The 14,960-nt window shown below is 43.4% G+C and overlaps 1 protein-coding gene across 1 annotated transcript; it reads left to right on the top strand.

Moving 5' to 3' along the window:
- The first annotated feature begins 152 nt into the window (after positions 1–152).
- On the top strand, positions 153–14,638 carry zgc:63863 (uncharacterized protein LOC393372 homolog). Its single transcript, XM_056417067.1, has 10 exons — positions 153–321; positions 1,318–1,372; positions 2,137–2,267; positions 2,378–2,458; positions 3,094–3,280; positions 3,408–3,509; positions 8,342–8,483; positions 9,196–9,380; positions 9,621–9,730; positions 10,633–14,638. The coding sequence occupies exons 1-10, from the start codon at positions 252–254 to the stop codon at positions 10,812–10,814; spliced, it is 1,245 nt and encodes a 414-aa protein (XP_056273042.1). The 5' UTR covers positions 153–251; the 3' UTR covers positions 10,815–14,638.
- Positions 14,639–14,960: the final 322 nt, after the last annotated feature.

Genomic DNA, 14,960 nt, shown 5'->3' with positions numbered 1-14,960 from the left:
ACTACAGGCACGCCCCCTCGCGCCGCGAGCCGCAGGGCAGCCAATGGCTCTCGTGCGCTGCGTCACACGTCGGTTCCGCCCAATCACAGCGTAGCGGAGCGACCTCAAGTTGGGTTGAGTCCGTCCCGGAGAACTGTTCAGGTTGCGTTACAGCCGCGCTGCGTTCACCTGTTTAGAGGCACGTCTGTCATTCGGTAACTCGCCTATGGGACAACACTCACTTCCTCCTTCGGCAATCCGCTTCTAAAGGGATGAAAAGGCTCAAGAGGAAGAAAGAAAACGCGCGAGCTGGGCTGAATGGGAATGGATCTGTCACGAGAGGTAAGCAGCCGACACGTAGCGAGGTAACTGTCGGTGTGTGTATGCGCGAGACGTAAACACCGACGAGTCACACTGAGCTACTTAAACATTTAAAATAAGGTGCATATTTAACTTTTTAAAACCTTTAAACCATATACTGGACGTGGGGAACCTGACCGTGAAGTTAAATAGCCGTGTTAAAGCGGCTAGCTGACAAACTACAGACATCCAGAGGTGAAGTCGTTTCTTTGTTGTCCTCACGTATCTGATCTGGTCGTTACTTTCTTGTCAAAGTAAACATCCGCCGGGCTGCTTGTCTGCCTGCGGTGCTCGCGTGGCAGTAGTCAGACACCGTGGACCGTTTGGAAAGTCACCAGCTGTTTGCCTGACAGGAGAAGAATAGATGAAGCCTTTGTTTGCTGTAGTAAAAACAAAATAAACACACTGTCATCAGTTATGGCATCACTCAACATGGGGTCCGATGTTCCCCTTCAAGTCATTCAAACTCCTTGTTTTTTTTATTTGACTTTCACAACTCTGGTCGGTGACTCATCATTGTGATCATTATCATTATCATTGCATACAAGATGATGCTCATCAAAAGAATCATTCAATCGGTAACATCTCAAATCGTGTCCGTCTTAAAAAAGAACAAGGGAAAAAAAAGTTCTTCACAGATCGAAAGTATCAGTGGAAAAGACATTAAATATAAACAGGTATACATTTCACCATTAATGTGTCCCAACATGTGTATTGATAGTGTGTTGATTCTTTATTCTCAATCCTACAGGTGTGTTTTATGCATGACGGCTATTAATAACGCCAGCATGATCTCTCTCCTCCCTCGATGTCTTTCCTCTCCATGATCTTTCTCTCTTTCTATCCCTCATCCTTTTCTTTTCCTCTGTGTGTCTCCGTCCTGTTTCGTTGTTTGCGCTTTGCTTTAACTATGCGCTCTCTTTCTTTCATTCCTACATATCCGTTCTCTCCATCCTCACCGCTGTCCGTCTTTTACAGAACCAGATTGTGGGAGGAAACAGAAGTTGGTTGTGATCCACCAGGCGTTGAACAGGTGAATATAACTATCAGTACTCCAGTTGATAAGGATGCTTTCTCTTTCTGCTGTCCTGGCATCCAGGAGGAATATCTCTCGGACGCCGTTATGTGGTCGGAAAAAATGTTCCTCATCAAAATGTGTGATGTTGTTACTAAGAGATGTTTTTCAAGGATGTCTGAAAAGCGATGATGTACAAATACACAACATTTAACAATTGTTTTCTAGTAATGAAATATAACCAAAATAACTTTTTAAATACCAGAACAGTGGAGGAGCTCAACAAGCTGGGTGTTAAAGTTTGCCCGGTAGATACGAGGTTTTCACCCCACGATAGCATTCCTTAAAAATCTGCCTTGAATGCCTGTATCTCAACAAATCGAGAAAGTTCTGACACTTTCATAGCACAAAGTGCCTCCATTAGCACGAGAGCAAAGGGCCGCAGGATGTGTTTTCCCAAGTGGGACTGCCCGTCCCTCTGCTGCTCGCTGCTCCACAATTAGATGGCATGCATTTATCCCGAAGACGGCGACCTTCATCACACTCCCTGCTAAACTAATTTCACACGCGAAGATTACTCGCAGATGCCCGGTGGAATAGTGTGACGAGGATCATGAAGACACTCGTGTCAGGAGGCATGTGGGAGTTGATGGGTAATGGCAGAGGAACGCTGTGGGCGGGCTGATTTGTGTGAAATCACGTTTTATTGCTCAAGAACAAATCCACTGTTTTCTTTTGTCCATTAATTTGGATCTTTAGATAATCAATATATATACTTACAGTGATCCGGTGGACATTGAGACCCTGAGGAGAGCAGCAGCCAGTAATGGAGGACTGCTCACTGATGAACTCAGGAGGAAAGTCTGGCCCAAACTACTGAACGTCAATGTGTACGATCTACCACATAAACCTGGTTAGTGGTTGATTCATGCTAATATTCACTGGGTTAATTCACAATACGACATAATAGTGTTGCTATCACTAATGCAGACAGCACTGATAATTACATTTTGTTTGGCGTAGGTCGAGATGTGAGGGAGAACCACAAGGACTACAACCAAGTAGTCCTGGATGTCAGGAGGTCCATGAAGCGGTTCCCTAAATGTGTGTATATGTGTGTGTTATTTTTTGCTCATGATGCCATTTATCTTCCTGTACCCCTGTACTTACAGTGACATGCTGTGACATCTGGAAAGGCTTAATGATTAATGAACCGAGTCAAATCTGCAGCAGGGTCAGATTCTGATGTCACGAGACGCCTGTGTTGTCAGACGCAACTGGGAAAGCAACAGAGAAAAGTGTCTTATCTCACTGAGAAGCTGTCGGTTAATTAATTGTCTGCCAAGAAGAAGCAAACGTTTGGGAAAAATTAATTGAAAAAAAACAGCAGGGAAAGAGGTAGAGCTGGATTTACAAAATGAGCGTGGTTCTGTGAACACGACAGTAAGCTGCTCCACATGCTGAATTTGATGTCATTTTGCCAGAACAAGCTGCAAGAAAAGTAATAATTATGTTATTTTGGGAAGTTAAACTTGATGTTTTATGCACATGTCGTGCAAGGAGATCCTGTTCTTTCATAGCTGGGCAGTGTTTGGTCTCGGGTCGGGTCATAAGCACCCGGACCAGAGCCGGATAACTGGTGTCAACTTATTTACAACATCGACAATCACAAGCATTTTCCTGGTTGCAGTTCTCTCCGTTAAGAATGGATTCATTGATGCTCCCCGGCTCTCCCTCAGGTATGCCGGCCTCAGAGAGGGCCGTGCTTCAGGAGCAGCTGATTGACATCATCCTGGAGGTTTTGAAACGCACCCCTCAGCTCCATTACTACCAAGGCTACCACGATGTGGCCGTCACCCTGCTGCTGGTAGCCGGGGAGCGGATGGCCCTCGCCTTGCTGGACACTCTGTCCAATCACCATCTCAGGTTGTTTTTTCTTCTTCTAATACATCCACTTATCGAGGCATTTCTGTCACTTCTGGATTCAATTTAGAAACTTTATTTCAAATGATTTGGCAAGAAATAACTCAGTGACTATTTTCTCTGTCTTTAGGGATTTCATGGATCCAACCATGGACAGCACCAAACACATTTTAAACTACTTGATGCCTATAGTGGAACAAGTTGATACAGAATTACATGACTTCATGATCAGGTAAAACATTCACATGTACATAATCGGATTACAAAAATGCCCAATCAGATCGTAGCTATTAGCCCACATGGTCAGGGATTACTGGGTTACATTGTAATGTAGTTCATGCCAGCATGGTTTTGTAAAGGTAATTTGATTCTAAATAACGAACATATTATTACTCATCTCAGGCTGCCTGGTTTGTTATTGGTGATTAAAGTAATATGTGATCTTATTTTATTCGTGGATTATGGGTAATGGAGCTTTTAATTCATTTTATTTACATTGAACCTGAAAGTTAAGTGCAAACAAAGTCCTCCATGTGGCTTTTGATGAAAAAACACCAGCAACAACAATATACATACCTGCAAACTTGTCACCTTTCGGTGAAATTCACCATTTTTAAATCAAAATAGGTCATCCAAGTGAATCGTGTAGATCCGAAGAGTTTTTGTTTTGAGGTAGGGGGGGGGGGGGGGTCAACTGGCCGGCCGGCATTTATGAGATTGGAGTGGGACACGGAGAAAATGCGATGTGGTGATCTTCACAATAAAACTTCTTTGATGGGACGTGTCGAGTCTCGGCCAATCAGCGTTCAGATGTCTTCAGCGTTTGGTGGTTCAGGTTAGCTTGAATGTCAGTCCGCTACATCTGCTGCTGTCACGCTGCACGGTGTAGCGATACTAACAAAGTACCCGTACGTTAAACACGATGTGATTGAGCATATTTTTTGTATCAATACTTCATTAAAAGAGCGATCAGAGCGCACGCGCTGCTCCGTGTCAAGCTGTCTGCACGCAATGCGCTGCGCAGCGCTCACAGCGAGTGGCGTTAAGTGGCGGAGCTTTTGAGACTTAAAGTCTTCAGCTTTAAAAAAAAGAAGAAAAAGATGATTCCAGAAGTGAAATGTTTCAGTTCTTTGTCTCCAATGCAGACAGTCTGTAAAGTTCTGTAACTACAGCTGCTCATCCTGATGAACTCTGTATCATCTGGTCAGATTCTGACTAAAGGCCTCATAGTGTATAATCAATGCTATGATGGAACCATGTAGTTTCATTCATATCTGGCTGTATTAATACTACTAATACTGCCATTTGTTAATTGTTGAAAAAGTTTTATTTATTACTATTATAGATAATATACTAGTATCGTATTTATGGTATCATATTGTTTTTATGGTATTGTATCGAATTCTGGTATCATGATATTTATGGCAGGTATCGTATAGAAGTTATAATGTTAGTGACAGCCAGGAGAGGCAGAACAGACTCAGGAACAGAGTCATGGCTCAGCAGAGCTCACGAGTCCTGGTTGTTCAGGCCAAAGAAAGGGAAGTTGGTTTATGAATGACTTTAACCATATGATATATAATGACAACGCATATTTTTTATTACTATCATTATATCATTAATACTATTTCTACTTTATATATTTTGTTGTAAAACTACCAAAGTTCAGCAAAAAATATTATTAGATTAATCAATTCGTTACAAAAAAATTTGCTAATAATTTCACTTTAAATAATTAAAAAAGCATTTTATGGTTCCAGCTTCTTAAATTTGAAGATGTGCTATTTTCCCTAAATTTAATGATTTTTAAATATTGTTATACTTGTGCTCGCCAGTAGGGGGCAGTAGCGGGTTTTGCCATGCCTGGTGCCGTAATTCTTGTCTTAAACAAACAAGTTAGACCAGCGTAACACAGACAGTGACGCAGCTGTTGATGCGAGTCTCTTGGTGTTTACAGGTGAGAAACGTACATAAGCACCATATATATATTAATGTTATGTTCGCTCGCTTTTATATTTTGACAGTTATTAACTAGAAGTTAAAGTGAAGACAGTTAAGTAAGGCTAGCGCCGTTTAGCGAGCGGATGTTAATCGCGCGCTAGCGTTTTAGCACCATTGTACAATGTTCTGCTGGCCTGATAATTACATTGTTCCATGAAAGATTAGATAGTTACGTGTTGTGTCCCGTGACAGATATAAACAGTAGTATGCACACACATAAGTACATATATACATACACAACGTGGACATGCATATAAAGTTTAAACAGGTTTCCTGGTGGAAGTCACTTGTCCTTCGATCTCCGTGACCTTGTCCGTCACCATGGAAACGTTGTCACGTGACACTCTGGTTCTGTGACGTCGCAAGTCACAGAACCACGGAGTGACGTCACGGAGCACCGAACCAGAGTCTGTATATAGAGTGATTTCCAGCAGGATTTCAGTCTGTGAATCTCACAGAAACCCCTCCACCCCTTCTCCATTCAGCCACTTCCCGGGGTGTGGGCCTCTGATGAGATATCACAGACAGGGTGGGTGGGAAGGTTTATTATAATATATTATTGGATAAAAGAGGAACAAAAGGAATTAATTTCTAAAATAATTTAGAAATTAAAGAAATTAAAAAAGTGTTCAAGTGCACACAATTCAGGAAGTTACTTGATTTTTAAAATAGTGTAACGTGGGACTTGTTAACCTGTGATTGTCGCTCAAGTGGGCCGTAGAGATTTCTTTGAATGGGCCTCGCTCCTATTCACACCTGGACCCATGCAAAATAAATATTACTGAATATTTCAAGGTGTGGCTGCCATATATATATATATATATACACACACACATCTATTATATTCTTATTAGAAGGGTTTGTGGGCACTGACTTAGTCAGAGCAGAGGACCCCCAGCCCGTTGTCACCTTTTTCACCCCTCATGAGTTTGCAGGTATGAATATACACAGAACAGCCCCTTGCATGTTGAATACACAGTACATGTAGTAGTTTATGACGGGACTCTCTTTTTTGTAAAAGTAATTTGATTTGACAAACTGTAATAGTCGAATATGCAAAATATATTTTATTTTCATTTCAAATGTTTTGAGATCAAATAAATGTGTGGCTGCGTCCATAAAAATAAAAAAAGCAGCAATATTTTTAAGTATTCAGATTAAAATACATTTGATTTAATCCAAGGATTTTGTTACAAATGACCAAAAAAACCATGTAATCAGTTCAATAACTGACTACAAGTATTATTCTGAAGTAATGCAAGTGAAATCCACCAGAGGGCACTAAAGTCTTGATCTTCACCTTTGAGCTTCACAGATAGAAACTTATTTGAGTGTTTTGTTTGTGAATTGGAGTTCATCTGAAAACGCTTCAGTAGTGCTCTCATTGGGGAGTTTCTGCGTCAGATGGTCCAACAGCTGGTTCAGACGCTTTCCTGTCCCACCAAAGTGCACCACATTTACCTTTTATTTGTGAAATGTAATCATCCAAAAATGATTCATTGTCTTTTTGCAGTTAATTGCAACAACAAGAATGTGTTTTACTGTACAACCCGTTACTGTCAGTGAATACGGGCTGTGCAGTGAGGACTAGGATTGGGGAGGTTCTGAGTCAATAAAGTGTGTGTGTGTGTGTGTGTGTGTGTGTGTGTGTGTGTGTGTGTGTGTGTGTGTGTGTGTGTGTGTGTGTGTGTGTGTGTGTGTGTGTGTGTGTGTGTGTGTGTGTGTGTGTGTGTGTGTGTGGCTGTCTTGTTGCCCGTTCATAATTGATGCTGTGCTGGTAACTTCCATTTTTGCCAATTACCCGTTTCTACGCAAATACAAGTGCACACAAACAATAAAGGCACAAAAAACAAGACATTCACTCGCAGTAAAAACAACAATGACTTCAAAGTTTGGAACGCTCTTTTTTTTTTCGTGAGCACTTCCCCTTCTTATCTTTTCCTCCATTTCTTCTTTCCCTCTCCTTCATCCCTCTTCATTTTATGTCCCCCTCCTCACACATGCTCCCAGCCCTTTGCTCCTTCTCTTTACCCCACCCCCCATCCATCACTCCACCCACTCCTTTTTGCTTGTCACTCCCTTCCCCTTGTACTTATTCTTCTTCCCCCCTGAATGTTCTTATCTAATATTTATCAACAGCCTCTAAGAGTATCCAATTTACTTGGGACTGTCAAAAATAACTGTCTATTTATGTCTGCACACAACAGAGGAAGACAGGGGAAGAGCATATTAGGGTCATGAGCACTATGTGAAGGTAAATAATAATATAGGTTTTCAATTCATGAGACCACATCAAAACCAATAATTCATGACTCTTGGATTTAACCACACTGAAGTTCAGTTTATGAAATTATGGAAAGTGCTCCTCATGTTGTCCTCTGCTGGTGCTTTGTCATGTCTGAGAAAATGACCCCTCTGACGTCATTTGGGTTATCTCCGGTTCATCTCGGAGGCTCACACCTCTGTGAAGACATTTTTTAATGAGGCTTTCTCTCGTGTGGAAGTATTAATTTCTTTGGCTATGGCTGGCCGGATCATACGTGTACATTTTCTTTTTACATTTTCCCCGACAGACTAAGAATTGCTGATAGTGTGAAGTACTGCACACCACCCGGTGTACCATTAGTTTTCAAAGTCATTTCCTGCCGTCCGTTGGTTTCCATTCATTTCTATTACAGTATGAAAGTCAACTCGGAGAGATTTTCACTGTGATGGATTGTGATGTGATGAAACCACTAGCTGCCTCGAAGATGGGAAGATAATATGCCCATATGTTTTCATATTACTCCTCAACACATTTTTATTTATATTTTCTAACGGCATTTTCATTCACTTCTGGTCTACGAACATATTTAGTGTTTTCTGCTCGGTTGGTCTGTAACTCACTGTTTGCATATTGGCCAAGACGCTCTTGTCAAGGAGATTTTTAATCTCAGTTATCTTTTTTTGGTTAGATTAAGGTTGGGAAAAAATAAATAAAAATGAAACATTTCCAGTTTAGTCTATGTGCTCCTCTATTTGTTTATGTTTACATCCCTTTTGTATGTTTGCCGTGTCTTACAGAGCGGAGGTGGGGACCATCTTCGCGCTGTCCTGGCTCATCACGTGGTACGGCCACGTGCTGTCGGACTTCAAACACACCATGAGGCTCTACGACTTCTTCCTGGCGTCGCACCCCCTGATGCCCATCTACCTCGCCGCTACGGTAGGAGGCATAGACGCCAACAGGAAGTGAACAAGAGGCAGCAACACACACTCACACACACACAAACACACACACACACACACTCTCACTCATACAAAGAGGCAGAGTCCTACGAAGTTGCTAGACTAGTTAATTAGATACCACCTAATAAACAGGAGAGAGAGAGTGAGGAAGAGGAGATATAGGGGGAGAGAGAGAGAGAGAGGAGATCAGGAAACATAAGGACAACGAGAGCTGGCTGATGTTTGACTGGCAGGGGTGAGAACCCCTCTGGGTTCTCACACCAACTGTTTTGGGAGAAATGTTTACTGCTGGAACACGTGTATGTGCAGGTGTTTGTAGAAAAATAAAATGTTGTGTGTGTGTGTGCATCCGTTTTTTATGTGTTTTAATTTGAGTGTGAATAGGCCTTTTTAAACAGAAGGGTTGGGTGCATGTTGATTAGTGTTTGCAGTTTGCTTGTGTGTATGTATGTGTGTGTGTGTGTGTGTGTGTGTGTGTGTCGGGGCAGATGGAGAGTTCTGTTCTGAAGTGTGTGTGTGAAACAACAAAGCAGAATGTAGTTCATGTTTCCTCCAAGGCTGAGAACAGTGCACAGCGTGGGGAGTTTACTCTTCATCTGCTGAGCGCTCATTCTGTCTCGCTGAAGCGACGCCGTGAGCAGCATCTCCTCACAGCGTCGGCGTGTCTCAACCCCTCCTCTCCTTCGCAGATTGTGTTGCACAGAGAGAAGGAGGTGAAGAAGACCGAGTGTGACATGGCCATGGTCCACCACCTCCTCTCGCGCATACCCCAGGACCTCCCATACGAACTTTTGATCGGCCGGGCCGAGGACCTGTTGGACCGGTACCCTCCATCACTACTGGCCAAGCGGGCAGCGCTGCAGTCTCGCAAGAGGTGAGGTCATTGTTCAGGTCAGGGAGGGACATCACTGACACTAGGCCTCGACTCAAAGATGTCCCATGATGCATTACTCCCATAGCTTCCATTATACAAGAACTACTGAGCTGGCAGATCTTTCAAAGTCTTTATCCATCAGTAAATCCTTCCTGTCTTTCCAGCTTCACCTTAGATGTCAATCTGCTCTCCATCACCGACTGACGCTCTTCCCCCTCTTCCTCCGTGTTCTTTCCCCAGTCTGTCTATCAGCACCTTCCAGGCGTTTCAGTCCTCCACCCTCCACCAGAGGCCTGACTCTGTTCTCCAGCGCCTCACCAAGGCCCAGGGCTCCGCCCACTCCAGACACGGTAACAATAGTAACTGCAATCTTATAACCGACTGAGTAAGGACTGCACACACACACACACACACACACACACACAGACAGACAGACAGACACTCGTGAGGATGAGTGACATAAATGGGACATTTTGACAGATGCTCTTTGAAGTTGGGGGAAAAAAAATCGACTTTGAGATTGTAAGAACAAACATTTCAACGCAAATATAAAATTTTTTTTTTGATCCACAGTTCCTCATATTTGATGTTTCCTTGAACACAACTCTGCAGAACAAGGCAATTAATATGTCATCTCCCACAAACGCTAGCCCCCTTTGGGCCAATCAATAGCAAGTAAACAAATGATTTAGTACCCCCATCAGACCAATCAAGTGCTCACATTTAGACGTGCCAGAACGAAACAAAGAGATGCTTTATTCCCATTGGTTTTCTGGAAATCTGATCAGTGGCTTCTGACATATTGTCTGTGATGTACAGGCAATCAGAAATATGCTTTAACATTCCCCTCAGGCCAAATAATGTAATATTGAAATTGATGCACATTATTGCCTGCAGTTTCATCAAAATTCAATTAGCGGCCTCCGAGAGGAAGTGCACAACGGAGCGTCTCCTAATTTGACTGTGGCAGACGGTGAGAGTCTGGAAGAGACCTGCAGTCTAAATGTTAAACACGTTATGAATGTGGGCAGACGGAGTGGAGTTCGTAACTATTTGTGCCTTTTAGCTAATTGACGTGAGAGTACTGCTGGTTGTTTAATGCTGTTGCGTCCTCTTGTCTCGACTCCTTGTGTGCTTTGACCTTTTGGTTTCCAGTCCCAGTAACAAAATGCTTCTAGATCCTCCAGTTCGGTTCATCTCCCAGCATCATGACTCCTCGTGACCCCCCCTCCTCCTTCTTCTGTGCTCGTAGCCTCTCGACACCCGGGTCAGGAAGCAGCTTTGCCCCGAGACCCAGGCCAGCTGCGGGGGAAGGGCAACCGGATGGTGAGGATGGCCGTGTGGGGGCTGTCCGCGACGCTGGGGGCGGCCGTGGTCGCCGTGGCCCAGACGGCTATGGGCTGGGGACCCGAGGTGTTGCTGCAGCTGTTCTGACGTGGGCGGTGGGGATTTGGACTGTGCAGACACACGGTGACACACGGTGACCGCAGACACACACACATCTGCTCCCGAACGATAAACGCACTTCCATCGACGGAGAACGGCGCCGAAGACTCGAAGCTCCTCTCTCCTGCTGAGGGGAAGACCTTGGAGGACAGGTCTGTCATCCTGGTGCCAGACAGGTCGTCCCCACACAGCCATTGTGAGCATATGTTCGCCACGAGGCGGCCTCGGGACGTATGTGTGCGTGTGTTTGTGAGTGGGTGGATGTGTGAACGAGAATCCCAAAACTCGTTTCACAAGCATGGATGGGTAACGGAACGAGCCCCTGACCTCTGGGGCCCCTGGGCCAGAGCCTCCGTGTGGGGTCACTGGTGACAGTTACCAAACGACCACAAAGAGAGCAACAAGCGATGTGCAGAAAGAGCAAAGAGACACGCGGCGGGTGGTTTCCAGTCGCTGTGTCTCCGTCTGGGCCATCGACTCCTACGTAGGAGGTGTGGAGGGCTTCATCCATTGTCTCATGACCCATCCATGCATGCGAGACACTAACACGTTTTGCCTTTTCAGGCTGTTGCTCTCACGGCACCGTCGGTGTGACGTGTCACACGCGTCTCGCTGTGTTCGCCGCTCGCCCATTATTTAGCTGATAAGTCGTTTTAAGACGGCGCTGCTTGTCTCGCTGTATTTCTGTTGATGTTTTTTTTTTTTTAGTGAGCTTGTTGGATCTGCCGCCGCATCCGAGAGCTAAAAGTGCCCGTAGCCGGCGCGATGGCACATGAATACAAATGATTAAAGAGCGGTGTTTTCCGCTGAAAGCTTCCAGTTATGAGTGAAGAAAGAGAGCGGGAGAGAAATGGGAAAGATGGCGGGAGAGATTTTGCCTGTAAGCCACTTGTGTTAATCGCTTTACTGCAGGTGTCAGCGAGTTGCACCAACAGTCGAGGTTTCTGCCGCCCCGAAATATGAACGCTGCACGCGGTTGGAGCTCTGCACTCGACGCATGCGGCGGGGCTTTTGCAGATGCGCGGAGGCATCAGATGCAGAATGCGCTGAAATACATATTCATTCTTTTAATATACGTTTTTGTCCTCTTCTGAAGCGGTTTTCTCGATGTCGGGGCCCATCACTGCTGAATGGATACGAACACACCAGTACTTTGACATTCTTCAAATATTTAGCAGGTTTGAGCCAACGGCCGCTCCGAACAGAACTACAGATCACGGACTCGCTTCTTCCTCTACGTCGTGTTCCTCTTCAGCATTTTACTGCTACAGTGATTATTTTAACATATGCGAGAGAAGAAATTGTGTTTTTATTCAACACACCCTGTAGATATTGCTGCACCAAATGTTCTCACTGAGTTTTAGCGCCTGAATAGTGGATATTAATAATACAGGCGGTTTCCAACTGGGGGTACATACATATGTCCAGAGCACGGGGGTTTCTCCGAACGGCAAAGCATGCTCTGTTGATTTATATCCTGAAATATTTATTCATCATGTTGCATCTGTTCGCACAACTTCACCCGAGTCACAACACTCTGAGCCGGCCTCTTCTCGCCGTCACCAGATATGGATGCCCGGCACATGTTGGCACGATCGGACCGGATGTGGACTTCACCCCGTTGGCTCATGAAGTCAACTGCTACGGGCTTTGTTGTGCACACCTTACAGTCGTCGGGGAGGAAGCCACCTTGAAGTGACATTTTAATCCTCGGGGCAATCTTTGCTGAGCAGTGAACAAACCAGTCAATCACCACATTAAGTAGTTGGATTCAGGCGTTCTTCAGCCGATAGCTGTGGTTCTGACCGGGGAAAATCAATAGAGCCAATCAATCCATCAATGCCGTGTAACTCAGGAAGGTTGCCGGCCTGCGAGCCAGTTGTGTGTGTGTGTGTGTGTGTGTGTGTGTGTGTGTGTGTGTGTGTGTGTGTGTGTGTGTGTGTGTGTGTGTGTGTGTGTGTGTGTGTGTGTGTGTGTGTGTGTGTGTGTGTGTGTGTGTGTGTGTGTGTGTGTGTGTGTGTGTGTCACAGGTCAGTTTATTTCACTCTTTTTTTGTGCCTTGATATATATATATATTATTTTTTTTTGCCGACAGTCTAATTTATTTTAAGAGCAACAATCTGATTGGCAATTCATGTATTGTTAGATTTAATTGGATTTTCTGGATGTGTATTTAAAACAAATCCTTGGGGCTGTAAAAGATTATGGTTTGTAATCACCCGTCTGAGGGTTTGTACTCTTTTTTTTTTTTTAAAGGGGATGCAGTTATTTTAAATTTAAATCCTGTATCTGGTCAGTCATTAAGAATCAGACGAGAAGTTAAAGAAAATGCTTGATTGCCGTCTTGCCGCGTGCTCAATGAGAAGATGGATACCAATGAGAGTACGCGAGATAAGAAGCTCCCGCCAGCAGCTGTTCAGCTTCGCGTAGAGACGGGAAACGGCTCGCTTGACCCGCTGCAGAGGAACAAAGTCCAGCTTCCTGCACCTCTCAAGATGACTTATTGACAACAGATATCTTGTTTGTTACACATTAATTTACAGTTGGTCTCAGTCTCAGCAGGAAAGCAAATAACCATAGTTCTGAAATGATCAGAGTATTCCTTTAAATGTTTGGCTCATGAGCCAGGTCAGTCCTGAGGTCCATAACCAAAGGGCTTTGAAAGGAGAACATTTACCATCTTGTGGTGCATGGCCGCTCGCTCGGTGAAGTTGGTTTTCTTACGACTGTCTGATTGGACGATGCGTCCCTGATGCTTGGAAACAGATGATTGACCAAAAAAAAGTGTAATTTAAAAATAGCTGCTTTTGCATGTAATCTTGTTTGGTTGCCTTGGTTGACCAGGTGCTGTGATCCTCCGACGTCAAGATGCTACACACACACACACACACACACACACACACACACACACAGGGAGAGTGGTGGCTTTGCCAGATCATAATGAGGATTTAATTCCTGCCCCTGGCTCTTGGCGTGCTAATGATACTTTCTCCTTGTCTTTTGTTCTTCTCACATTCAAACTCAAACACCTGGACCGGCCTTAGATGAAACATTATTGAAGCATGTTTGTTTTGAATGAAACCAAGCAAGATCTTTAAGAGAGAAGACGGATGCTGTTGAGCGCATGTTAAAAGTTGACCTAAAAACCGCTTTATATTCAAATGAATGCCCATAAAATTCATGTAAAACTAAGTCTTCTATAAGAAGTAAATATAAATAGAAGATACATCATTTTATTGGACTGTACTGTAGTTATTTAATTTTATGAGCTCTGTAGATAGTCGTTCACATCAAATCGGCACTTTTTAGTTGCATTTTATTATCTTTTTGTCTCCCTTTACAATGATGTGTTGGAGTTTGAGTTATTTCAACAGCTGGATGCAGTGGATGTCATTGTTTTCATGTCATTAGGTTTGATGTAAACCAAAAACACTTTCTATGAATCCAAATAACTTGAATTTAATGCCAAATTCTGAATTTACTGTGGTGTGATGAAGAGTGAGGTTCAACTCCCAGTGAGCTTGAGCCTCTCGAGGCCTCGCTGTCCTCAGGTCTGAAAATCTACCAGAAAACTTCATTGCACCAAATGCTTTTTCAGATAATAATGTAAGTCCATAATGTGTGTGTGTGTCATTTCTGTGGGGTTTTAATGCATGTTTGTCATATTGCGGGTACCAAACACTTGGTCCATACATATCAGGTTATTTGCACCTTGTACGTGTTCTGCAGTTGTTCTGAAACATGTTTTTGACAGATGAAGATTGTTTTGTCTATGCGGTAAAAACAAATGAATAAAAGATAAACTAAACACTTTTGGTTTCAGTGTGAACATTTATTCTAAACCTTTGAACCAAAAGTTTTGATCTACATTTTTTTTGAATTTATATCTTTTTCAGAAGCTCAAACAATACTTGGATTAGCCTGAAGTTTCTGCTTTAAGGGATTTCCCAACCTCGATTTGGGTTTTTGGAAGATACTACACACAGTTTGCAATTTAGTGCTAAAAAAAATGAGTCGATTAACAGAAAATTACTGACACGTAATTTTATAATGAATTATTAAGAAGAAATGGCTTTCTGGATGCATCTTTTTAAATATTATTTTTCGTTGTTTTTAATAATTGTATACTGTATA

The sequence above is a fragment of the Pseudoliparis swirei genome, chromosome 1, assembly GCF_029220125.1.
Source record: "Pseudoliparis swirei isolate HS2019 ecotype Mariana Trench chromosome 1, NWPU_hadal_v1, whole genome shotgun sequence".
Classification (NCBI taxonomy): domain Eukaryota; kingdom Metazoa; phylum Chordata; class Actinopteri; order Perciformes; family Liparidae; genus Pseudoliparis; species Pseudoliparis swirei.
The sequence above is the reverse complement of the archived record's forward strand: the minus strand, read 5'-3'. Positions and strand labels throughout refer to the sequence as shown.